We start from the raw sequence: 12748 nt of genomic DNA, 5'->3' as shown, positions 1-12748 counted from the left end.
ATTGACATGTATATACAGTTTCATTGCAAATCAGTATAATGGTGATCGTATTGAATTTTTGCACTGGTATTAATAAATAAAATAATCCGGTCAGCTCCCCTGTCGTCCCCGCATCTCAGATCGTCAAATGCTGACGAGAAAAAATTGTTTGCTCTTTACGATATCGCCTTCCTACTCTCATTAGTCTGTTAAGAAAAATGTAGACATATTGCGACATCTCCATGTGCATGTGTCCATGTGCGTTGTTTTGGGGCGCTTGAGTTGCACATGATGGACGGATTGACATAATTTGTCAAACCAACCAACACCTGACACGGAAAAAAAAAAATAAAACACTTGGAAAAAATGGACATGTATATACCGTTTCATTGCAAATCAGTATTATGGTGATCATACTAAATATTGTTTTTTTCTGTGCACATATGAGGTAAATATCGCTGCCATGAAGCCTCCATATAGTGACAGTTCTTTGCCCCTTTCATTGCCGTCACGCGACCGCAGCTCAGCTTTTGCTTGCCTCGTAGCTACCCGTGTTTTAAATTACTGTAAATTTGATAGTATGTCGTATAATAGGTAGTCCCGAGTCTGTTGAGAAAAGTAGTACACTAAACCATGCTCGCTAGATTTGTGTGGTGTTTTTGTCTTTTTGAGCTGCATTTGATAGGCTCCACGTTAACAAATATGTGACAAAGTCTTTTCCTTTCATTTTTTGATTTGTTCACCGCATAGTCATTACTGGAAAGTCACGTTAGCAGCAAGCTAGGTCAGGAACCGGAGGACCGAGTCACTGAACGGGAAGTGACAAAACTCAGCCTTGCCCCCTTGCCTGCACGATGGCTGCTTATTGGCCACACGTGGAAGTGAGTGACATACGCCCTGATTCTGTTTCCGGTCCCTCCCTTGCCCGCGATGAGGCTGGCGTCTGATTGGTCGTGTGCGATGTAAGAAGACGCTGCCGCTTGCTCAACGCCCTCCCACGCAGTGAACAAGCACCAACTTCATAGAACGAATCAGTGCAGATGGTGATTAGTTCGGTCTCGTTCACCCAAACAACTCGTTCAAAAAGAACGAATCGTTCGCGACCGATACAACACTAATAGTAGTGAGTCAGACTTCTGTGTTTACTTATGGGATGCAAAGTCCCTTTGTTACCCCTTGCGAGTGCAACAATAGGATACAACTGCCAGTTAGGTCCACGTTTTGGTCTCAGGACCCCCACTCATCCAGAATATGAACAACATCAGGTGGTTACACATTTTGCATGAAAAAGGTTTGAATAGGAATTGCTCAACTTGTTCAAGTAGTTTATTAAGTCTTACTAAAATCATTTAGGCACTTTTCATTTAACTACATTACGTAATAGTTAATTAAGCAGTTTTGTAAAACAACTTAAAATAAGTTTCTTGCATAAGTACCATGCTTCATTTTTTTGACTGCATACTGCATACAGGTAAGTAATTTTTTGATGACATAAGGGTTGCCTTCATGTGGATATGCTTTCTTATTGCGGAGGTGTTAGATTGTTATCCACATATGGGTAAGACCATGTCGCAATTGGAAAAATGGGAATTGGACAGTAAAATCCGATTTGTATCGCATATTGGCAAAGAAATCGTAATTGGCCTGTGGTGTGAACGTAGCCAAAGGTGAAACGAGAGTGCAAAAGATCACAGAGAAAGAGAGAGTGGAGATTTAGTTTTTGAAGTTTTCACATTCAATCATCTGACCCTTGACTTAAAACTGGTGCTGTCCATATCTCAAACAGGGCAAAATGCTAGTTCCAAAATACTTGGGGATCTTTCTCAAAATTAACTATATCATTTATAAACTCATTGGAGTTTTGGCAGACTGTTATTGAATACAGTGATGACCTATCTGTTTAGTCAGCCAGCTCCCCTTACATAAGTGGGCATGCGGCAAGCATGAAGTGGGCATAATAAGGTTGCAGTTTCAATTTCATTCATTTGCAGAAAGACAATTGTAATCATTATCAGTTGAAAAAAGGGGTTAGACACTCACTTTTATCAATTTCATGCAAAAAAACAGTCAAAAACCTTTTGAATTCCAGCAGGACAGGTCACATTTGAACATAAATGATACTCTTGATTGAACGGTAGTTTATAAATTCCCAGAATTTGTTTAGGAAAAATGATAAAACACACAATGAAAATACTTCTACTCTTTTTTGTCATTCCAGGTCTGACTATTATGCATGAAAAAAGGCTCAATTTAAGATTCTTTTGCTTTTAAGACTATGACTATGTTGCACTGCTTCATATTACAGAGTGGTCCTTGAAAAAAAAAAAAACTCATAATTTTGAGGACTGTTTTCTGAATGTCTCAAAAGGATTCACCAGAGAAATGCACTCACTGCTGATAAGAGCTATAATTTCCTTAATCTAGCTACAAGGCAATGCAACAGAAAGCCCAATAATCTCTTGCAAAATTGATTTAAAACACAGTGATGCTGCTTTTTTATTCAGAAATAGATTTCCCAGTCTTGAGAGTAAGGGCAAATAAACAGAGATGGGTAGAAGTTGTTCAAATTTTAATAGTGCACCCATATTTTTTTATAGCCCTTGTAGGCAACTTTAATAAATGAGTGTCTAATTTAGATAATTGTTCACATCTGTAGCAACTGACTTCTGCACTGTGTAGCCATACTCACCCCATGGTGTTAAAATCATCATCAGGGGGAACGTAGTCTTCGTCATCACTAGTCAGGCCGAGTTCATTGCCGTAGCACTGGTGGACAAAGTGCCACAGTTCTTTGGGGCAAAGCGGCTGAGAAAAAATCATACCGTCATGGTTACTACGGTATTTTACAGGTGCATGATTGTACAAATTTTATAAAACCTCCCCTGGAGATCTTCTACTTTCTCATGCTTTCCCAAATGGAGAAAAGGCTCAATTACGAGGTGCTTTATTGGGTGATGAAGATGGTAAATTACAGTATTATTAACACTTAATAGACTATTAGACAAATAATGTGGTTTATGTAAGTGACTGATGGTGCTAGTGGGGTATTATTATTTCATTTAGAGATCTGATTTAGTATCTGTATCGGGTTCTGATACAAACTTCATTCACAGATCGGATCGACCCAACCTGTGAAAATATATTTAATGTGCACAGATGTGCTTGAGCTCCATCACACTCCCAAAACGTGAATTGGGGAGCCATTTTACAGTGCTCTTCAACTTGTGGCTTAAGACATACAGGGTTTGGACACAATAATGGAGACACCTAAAAAATCAACAAAAACTAATCTCAGTTATAGTCATAATTCTCCGGGGAATTGATTCATACAACTTGAATTATTTCCAAAGGAATTTTAAGCCAGAGACGATGGCGGTGAAATTCGACGTCTTACTTTAATCGCTAAAATTGACCATAAATGCTGAATAATGTTGAGGTCTGGGGATTGTGCCAGCCATAGGAGATGCTCAACTTCATTAGAATGTTCTTCATGGTATTCTTGAACAATTATGTTTAATGATTATGATGCCAAAATGTTAGTTGTTTCAGCGTTTGGCGCACAGAATCTAGAGTTAAATGCCTTAAAATGTATTTAGCGCCAGTGGCATGTTTTGTTTGGGAAAAAAAAAAAAAAAAAGTCTGCGAATCAGGATTTAAAGTGCCTGTGACACGAAAAAGCATGTTTATTTCATAATACACGCTGTATTTTATGCTCCTGAATGATATGGACCGCTTGGATGTGTGTGGAGGCGATCGCTATATTTATTTAGTTTTTTGAATCCCGCGCTAGGAAAATGAGTGACTTCCGGCTTCGGTCTTGCATTGAGGAGGAGGGCGCTGTGACGTGTACGGTAGAAGACGTCCTCTTCACTATACAGCGTACTGTTGTGTATGGGGACGAATGATTCAGCTGATTTTGCGGTTTAATACGTTTATTTTTCGCATCACGCCAGCCAAACGGCTGCAGAAAAATCATTCTGTATGAGGGAGAGGCGTATGCGCCTTTTTGGAGTTTCAAAAGGTTCCCATTCACCGTGGATATTTACTGTGGGACCATTGGACTTACGAGGAAGTGAGTAAACATCTTGTTTTGTATTATGTCAAATACGAATACAGCGATTACAAAGTAAACACTACAAACTTCCTTTAAATGAAGGACTACTTACGTTTGATCATTGATAGGCATGTAAAAAGCTCTCCTAATGGTCATTAGCAGCAGCCCGTTAGCTGGACAACAACTCCAGCCACCCTCCTCCGGGGAACGAACTGTAAATTGCTCTCCGCCGGGCGGTTTGCCGATCCGCGACGACAATAGACAACCGGGTCGTCATGTCAAATAATCCAGGATAGTTATGTGTGATTTTCCGCTTTGAAGACTTTGAAACATCACTCGGTTCGGGTTAGCATGTCGGCTAGCTGTCAGGCCTTCTGGTTTGTTTACTTTCTCCGAAGCCGGGGAAGGGAAATGACATATGTCCGATTTAGGTGTCATAAAATATAGTTCGGGAGGTGCGACAGTAAAGGTGAAGTCGACAGTTTTGACCATTATGGAGTAATTTTGCCATGTCGTCCTGAATAAATCCATTTTTATTATTTCATATTCCATTCAGCACAAGACTGTTATTTGTCATGACCATGCCATTTATTTAGCAATTGGGGAAAATACTTGGATAAAAAGAATATCCTGTAAAAATATTGAAGAGACAGAAACAATGACATTTTGCCGCTCTCTTCGTCGCGTTTTCCTCATTGTGAATAGTTCCCCCTCAACGGGCTGACTGGTCCTTCTCAAGCCATTTATATAGCTATTGGGGAAAAATACTTGGATAAAAAGAATATCCTGTAAAAATATTGAAGTAAAGAGACAGAAACAATGAAATTTTGCCGCTCTCTTCGTCGCGTTTTCCTCATTGTGAATAGTTCCCCCTCGACGGGCTGACTGGTCCTTCTCAAGCCATTTATATAGCTATTGGGGAAAAATACTTGGATAAAAAGAATATCCTGTAAAAATATTGAAGTAAAGAGACAGAAACAATGACATTTTGCTGCTCTCTTCGTCGCGTTTTCCTCGTTCTGAATAGTTCTCCCTCGATGGGCTGACTGGTCCTTCTCAAGCCATTTATATTGCTATTGAAAAATACTTGGATAAAAAGAATATCCTGTAAAAATATTGGAGTAGAGAGACTGAAACAATGACATTTGGCGGCTTTCTTCGTCGCGTTTTCCTCGTTCTGAATAATTCCCCCTCAATGGGCTGAATAGTAAAATCGATGAGACCAGTCTACCGCTGACGTCATCCACCTGTTGGGGACGCTAAAGCCCTATAATGGTAGGCGTGGCTAACTGGCAGATTAAAAGGTTAATTTCTCGTCATCTGTGCTTTGCTAAATTGTTGTATATAGTCGAATCGTCTCAAAATATGATTCTAATTCACATAATAATGCCATTTAAGACTTTTTTTCTCGTGTCGTATGCTCTTTAACACAAACTATTTGAGTCAGTTGAGCCCAAAATAGAGCCCTCTCAGTGTGGAAGTGCAGAAAAAAAAATCTTCCATAAATGTGCATAAATAAATAGGTAAAACTCAAAATGAAATTAAGAGGGGAGGGGATGGGGCAGGGCATTTGGTTGCTATTCTGTGAAAATTATTCATCCATCCAGGTAGTCTCTGAAGGGCTGCCAGGTTTCGTGAAAGATATTTTCTCTACCAAAAAGTGAAAGTCGTATCTTTTCAAACTTTAAGTGAGTCAGAACCTCTTTGAGCCAACTATTGTATGATGGAGGAAGTGCATGTTTCCACTTAAGCAAAATAAGACGTCTTTCTAATAGGGTCGTGAAAGCGATTCAATGGCGTTTTGGCGCAGATGGGGCAGGTGATAGGGGAGGGCAGCCATAAAATGCTATGCTTGGATCGTTCGCCAAGTTTGTGCCAGTCACCTTTTCCAGAATATCAAAAATCTGGCGCCAAAAACCAGCGAGGTTAGGACATGTCCAGAACATATGCATATGGTTAGCAGGTGATTGTTTGCATCTATTACAGCTGTCAATAGGAGTGCGGTAAATTTTTGAGACGATCGTTGGTGTAATGTACTCTGAAAACTACCTTGCACTGCAATAGACCATGTCTGGCACAAATTGAAGAAAAATGGACCAGTTTGCATATCTGCTTCCACTGATTGTCCGATATGGTGGTCCCGGTCTCATCCTCCCACTTCTACTTTAAAGAACGGATATGATATCTGACAATCTAAAGAATTATAAATAAATGAGATAGTACACCTGCGGGCAGGGTCTAAGTCAAGCACTGACTCCATCAAGGTTGTTGGTGGCAGATTGGGAAAATCTGGATATGTAGTTTGTATAAAATGCCTAATTTATAAAAAAACGGTAAAAGTGAGATTGAGCATGGCTGAATTCTTTCACTAGCTCCTCGAAGTTCATGAGACGGCCATCATCATACAGATCTTGAGTATGTACCAGGCCTACGTCGTGCAAAGTTATATAGGTGGGGTCAAGGTTGGATGGAGGTAATAAATGTTTTTTTTTCTATTGGTGCTATTGGACCCACCAGACCATAGTTTTTACGAAACTGAATCCAAATTTTTAATTAGTTAATGGCGACATGATTTTGGGAGATATGATGAATCTTTAGAGGAAGTTTTGCAGTTAGGAGAGACTTTAGTGACAACCTTGAGGATCTTAGCTCAATCCGGGCCCATGAGGGACATAAGTCAGTGTCTCCCAAAAGCCAACTATTCATTTTCCACAATATTGCATGCCCAGTAATAAAGAACAGAATTCGGAAGAACCAGGCCTCTCTGGTTCTTAGGCAACCGCAGTGTTGTTTTATTAGTGGGGGGGGGGGGGCTTATCAAGCCATAAAAATGCGGAAATTATTTTATCTAGGTGATAAAAAAAGGATTTCGTTACAAAGATCGGGATGTGCTGAAACAGGGAAAGACGTTTTGGAAGTATGACCATTTTGACCAAATTAACTCTGCCAATCAATGTGAGTGGGAGCACTGACCAGCGTGATATATCAAGCTTGCATTTGTCAATTAACGGACGAAAATTGTACTTGAAAAGGTCATCAAATGAAGCAGGGATAAAAATGCCCAAGTATCGAAATCCCAGAAGCTGTGACTTTAATGGAAACGAGGACACAGGTATCATTCTTGATGAAGTGTTAATAGGCAGAAGTTCACTTTTTCCCAAATGTAATTTATATCCAGAATATTTGCCAAACTGAGTTAAAATGTCAGTAACAATCGGGGTAGATGAAACTGGATTTGACAAATACAGCAACAAATCGTCTGCATAAACAGATAATTTATGGGTGACGTCATTCCTCGTAATGCCCACGACTCGTGTCTCTTCACGAGGCCATATAGCCAGTGACTCCACTGCTAGGGTAAACATAGAGGGAGAGAGGGGGCTATCCTGCCTGGTGCCCCGCTGAAGGGAAAATGAAACTGATCGTACCCCATTTGTAAGAACCTGAGCAGTGGGAGAATGATAGAGCATTTTACTCTTTTTTTCTTTATATATAGTTACCTTGTCAAGCAGCGCGTTCTGCCATAGTCTGAACATCATCATGTATGTCCTGTCTCTGGCTCCAAAAGAGGTGAAAAAGTGCTAGGAAAAACAAATAATGTTACTTAGCATATGATAGTGAAACTATTTTCTGGTTGAAGAGCAAATGTTGAAACTCTAACTATTTGCTTCATTATGGAATGGCTGGCAACTAGTTCAGGGGGTCCGCCACATCCTGCAGAGAATTAGCTGGGATAGCTTCCAGCAGTACTTTAATTATGTTGTCTAACCAATGACAAGATTTATATAAAGCTTACCTTCTCATTGTCAGTGCAGACCTGAATGGCATTGGGAATGAGGCGGGCAGTCTTTTCTTTCGTCATTGAGCAGATGTCCTTTAGCCTTACAGTCAGCTGCACAAGTGAAGATGCAAACAGCACATCATTTTCAAAATTACAAATTACAACTATTTTTGAAAAGAGTAGATTAGACATACCAGTGTTTCCCAGCGAAAGATGTTGCTATAGAAACAGATCCAGTTCTCGGAGAGGTAGAGTCGTCCCTGTAGGAGGATGTCCCGTTGCAGAGCACAGGAATAGTCTGAAATATGACATGGCATGAGCAGAGCATTGACACACACAGCCTCTACTTTAAGTGTATATCTTGATACACAATCAGTCCAGTTTTTTGGGATTGTGAATGGGGAATCAAATGGGATTAATCCCATCTATGACTAACACTGCACTCCTTATCATGCTAGTTTACCCAAAAGTATGATTTTGAGAGGCAGACTGTGAAAACCCAAAGAACCTAAGAGAGAACATGCAAATTAAATCGAGATTTAAGACTGACCCTCAAAACTGTGAGGCAAATATGGTAGCTACTAATAAAATGTCTGTATAGTAGAGTGGTAGTGTACAGCAGATTTAATGATAATAACTAGGGCTGTCAAAATTATCGCGTTAACGGGCAGTAATTAATTTTTTAAATTAATCACGTTTAAATATTTGACGCAATTAACGCACATGCCCCGCTCAGATTAAAATGACAGCAGTGTAATGTCCGCTTGTTACTTGTTTTTTGTTGTTTGGCGCTCTCTGCTGTTGCTTGGTTCCAAATGATTTTATGGGTTTGGGGAGTGAGCATGGTGTAATGACGTCAACAATGGCGAGCTACTAGTTTATTTTCTGATTAAAATTTTTACAAATTTTTAATAAAATGAAAACATTAAGAGGGGTTTTAATATAAAACTTCTATAACTTGTACTAACATGTATCTTTTAAGAACTACAAGTTTTTCTATCTATGGATCGCTTTAAGAGAATGTTAATAATGTTAATTAGGGTTGTTCTGATCATGTTTTTTTGCTCCCGATCCGATCCCGATCGTTTTAGTTTGAATACCTGCCGATCCCGATATTTCCCGATCCGATTGCTTTTTGTTTTTGCTCCCGATTCAATTCCAATCATTCCCGATAATTTTTCCCGATCATATACATTTTGGCAATGCATTAAGAAAAAAATGAATAAAACTCGGACAAATATATACATTCAACATACAGTACATAAGTACTGTGTTTGTTTATTATGACAATAAATCCTCAAGATGGCATTTACATTATTAACATTCTTTCTGTGAGAGGGATCCACGGATAGAAAGACTTGTGACTAAATACTAAAACCTAACCCTATTGTGACTAAATATTGCCACCTAGTGTATTTGTTGAGCTTTCAGTAAATGATACTGTAGCCATGCCCAAATGCATGATGGGAAGTGGAACCATGATTGTGCGTAGTGCTACCAATTGATATATCTTCTCTGCGTTGGGAAAAAACATAAGGTGTTAAGAAAAAGATCAATTGCTACCTTGCTTCCCAACATTGCTTCCCATGATATTTCTAATCGTAGGGAGAAGGATTGTAAGGCTTTAGCCAATTAAATAAAGGCTCCAAAGGCTGCCAAAATTCTCTCTACTCATTTTACATTGCCTTTTATCTCTCTATATAGGTAAATCGGCGCCATTACAGATTGAGCGCGACAATGCGTGAGTGGGTCGTGCAGTGCATGCATTAATTGTGTTAAATATTTTAACGTGATACATTTTTTAAAAAATTAATTACCGCCGTTATCGGGATAAATTTGATAACCCTACCTTAAGCCTAAACTAAAGACTCTGGATGAGTGTAACATATTATGTCTGTAACGTTAAATATAATTAGAAAACGACTTAATTAAAAAAAAAAAAAAATCTGTATCTATATCTATATCTATATCTATATATACAGTGCTGCTCGAAAGTTTGTGAACCCCACAGCGATGGTCAGATTTTTTGTAAAAAAAACTAAAATAACCTTATTAAATGTTAAGTTATACCCAAATCCACAATACTGACATTCCAAATAATGGACTGAAACAAAAGAAATAGTTATATTGTCATTCTTTATTTAACAAAAGTGGTTGATTTAAGAAAAACTCAGATATCATGTGTGCAAAAGTATGTGAACCCCTTCAGTTAATAGGATATTGCGCCTCCTTTTGCAGAGATTACCTCAACCAAACGGTTTCTGTAGTGACTAATCAGCCTCTCACATCTACTTTGGGGGATTTTTGCCCATTCTTCCTTGCAGAACGCAGTCAGTTGAGAGAGGTTTGATGGGCGTCTGGCATGAACTGCTCGCTTCAGGTCCCGCCACAGCATTTCAATGGGATTTAGGTCAGGACTTTGACTGGGCCAGTCCAGAACACGAATCTTCTTCTTTTTCAGCCATTCCTTGGTTGTATTGCTGGAATGCTTTGGATCATTATCATGTTGCATGATCCACCTTCTGCCAAGCTTTAACTTCAAAACAGATGGCGTCAGGTTATGTTCTAGGATTTGACAATATTCCTCAGAATTCATGATTCCCTGGACTATGTGGAGTTGTCCAGGTCCTGAGGATGAAAAGCAAGCCCAGATCTTGACATTCCCACCTCCATGCTTCACTGTTGGGAGAAGGTTCTTTTGGTGGTATGCAGTGTTGACTTTTCGCCAGACATGGCGGTTTTGGTTGTGACCAAACAGTTCAATTTTGCACCTACATCAGTTGATGAAAACTCTTTTTAATTTAGTCTCGACAACACAACTGTTAAAAAAACAAACAAAAAAACTACTGAATTGATTGATTAGGAAATCAGGTTGAAATAATAGAAAATTCCAAAATGTTGAGGGGGTTCACAAACTTTTGAGCAGCACTGTATATATATACATCTATCTATCTATCTATCTATCTATCTATCTATCTATCTATCTATCTATCTATCTATCTATCTATCTATCTATCTATCTATCTATCTATCTATCTATCTATCTATCTATCTATCTATCTATCTATCTATCTATCTATCTATCTATCTATCTATCTATATATATATATATATATATATTTATTAAAAATAGGCATGGCCGATATTTTTTTGCCCATTCCGATACTTTGAAAATGACGTGATCGGACCCGATCGATCGGGATGCCGATCGGCAACATCTCTAATGTTAATGCTATCTTGTTGATTTATTATTATTATTTATTGTTATAATAAACAAATACAGTACTTATGTACCGTATGTTGAATGTATATATCCGTCTTGTGTCTTATCTTTTCGTTCCAACAATAATTTACAGAAAAATATGGCATATTTCATAGATGGTTTGAATTGCGATTAATTATGATTAATTAATTTTTAAGATGGAATTAACTCGATTAAAAATTTTAATCATTTGACAGCCCTAATAATAACCAAATAATTATTGTTCTTTTTTTCTGCATGCAAAATCCAAGTCATAAGCAATTTATGTACTAATACCTTTGCAGCGAGATAAGAAAAAACAATGTTGCAAATATGGATAAAGGGATAAGTAGTCTTACAAGTAGAATCTTTATGTAAATGATGTGGATATCTGAAAACTATTTGGCAGTGTATTCGAATAACAAATTAACTTTTTTTTTGTTTTTAGCCCCACAATTTCAAAGTTTTTTTTCCCTCATACAGTACAACAGCAGCACTATCCATGAAGACAGTAATCTGAGTCAAATCATGCAATGGCATTCAAACAATTAAGGCATGTGTGATAGCATTCAAACAATAACCCATGTGATCTTGGTGTCAGCCAACAGTTTCACATGGTGTCTGTGTGTCACTGGCATCCACTCACCCACAATGAGTCTCTCTGTGTCAGGTAGCTGCTTAAAGAGTTTCCTGAAGTCCTCATTGCGCTGCTTGTATGTGGGGCTCAGCACCTGCCGGGATGAGCACAGTGAGACAAACTACAACACAACACACAAACGCACACGTACACACACACTAGCTTGTTCACTAACAAGCTTTGCCTATGTTATGCAGTCTGATTCATTCACTTCAAAGCTTGTCAAATCCCTTGACTGGCACTTGTGATAATCAAGAGTTGTGTTGGGGATTTTGACAAGATTGTGGACATGGATATTGACTCAATGGCAAGCAGTGTTAGGCCGACACATAAAAAGCTGGAGTAGAAACTCAATTCTATTACATCAGTGTGTAGCAGTCCATTGAATTAACATGCTGTGAGCATTTATGAATTGCATTCTCAGCTGGGCATCACACAGCAAATTTATAAGATACCCAACAGCCACAACATTAGGTAAACCTTCAGAATCTTGTGAGGTTCTATATAAGAGCCGAAAAGAAAAACAAAATAAAGTAAAATGTTTGATTTTTTACTTTTGCTTGACAGTTTGTAAAATGATGCAGTACTTTAATTAACACAAACACAACACTACATTTTAATTTGATGTCATCTCATTGTGCAGGTCTAAATAATGCTGTGGCAAAATTTGAAAATGTACATGTGACGAAAGCTGAAAAGCTGAACTTTTTAATACAAGGGTATGAATTCTCCAGCTTTAAAAATTGTATTTTTTTTGCCTTGCTCAGACATGATCATTTTTTTGCCTTTAGAGGATGCTATATATGAAATCTCCAAAAGTGTGGCAGAGCTACGGTCCTCGCCGTCTGTGCCAGATTTTTCCCATCAAAGTGAAACCTTGAGGCAAAACAATAGCTGCCAACCCAGTTACGAGGCGCATATTGAAAAAAAAAACTATAATACATTCCCTTGGATTGAGGCCGGTGGGAAAAGAATATTTTCTATGATTTAAATATTTAAAAATGTGCTTTCCTGAGCAGTATGCTAATGATAAACATCCCACCAGACAACAAAGCT

General features: G+C 38.4%; 1 protein-coding gene across 11 annotated transcripts in view; it reads right to left on the bottom strand.

Moving 5' to 3' along the window:
* The window catches only part of gramd1bb (GRAM domain containing 1Bb), a 190648-nt gene that overhangs the window by 18893 nt on the left and 159007 nt on the right, over window positions 1-12748 (bottom strand). For all 11 annotated transcript variants that reach the window (XM_057838124.1, XM_057838126.1, XM_057838128.1 and 8 more), the window contains 5 exons: window positions 11702-11786; window positions 8009-8112; window positions 7830-7925; window positions 7534-7614; window positions 2669-2784 (listed from right to left, as the gene is read on the bottom strand). In XM_057838124.1, coding sequence (XP_057694107.1) covers window positions 2669-2784; window positions 7534-7614; window positions 7830-7925; window positions 8009-8112; window positions 11702-11786 — 482 coding nt within the window. The remainder of the gene's footprint in view (window positions 1-2668; window positions 2785-7533; window positions 7615-7829; window positions 7926-8008; window positions 8113-11701; window positions 11787-12748) is intronic.

Source organism: Corythoichthys intestinalis, chromosome 6, assembly GCF_030265065.1.
Source record: "Corythoichthys intestinalis isolate RoL2023-P3 chromosome 6, ASM3026506v1, whole genome shotgun sequence".
Lineage (NCBI taxonomy): Eukaryota > Metazoa > Chordata > Actinopteri > Syngnathiformes > Syngnathidae > Corythoichthys > Corythoichthys intestinalis.
This window is presented reverse-complemented; position numbering and strand designations above follow the sequence as displayed.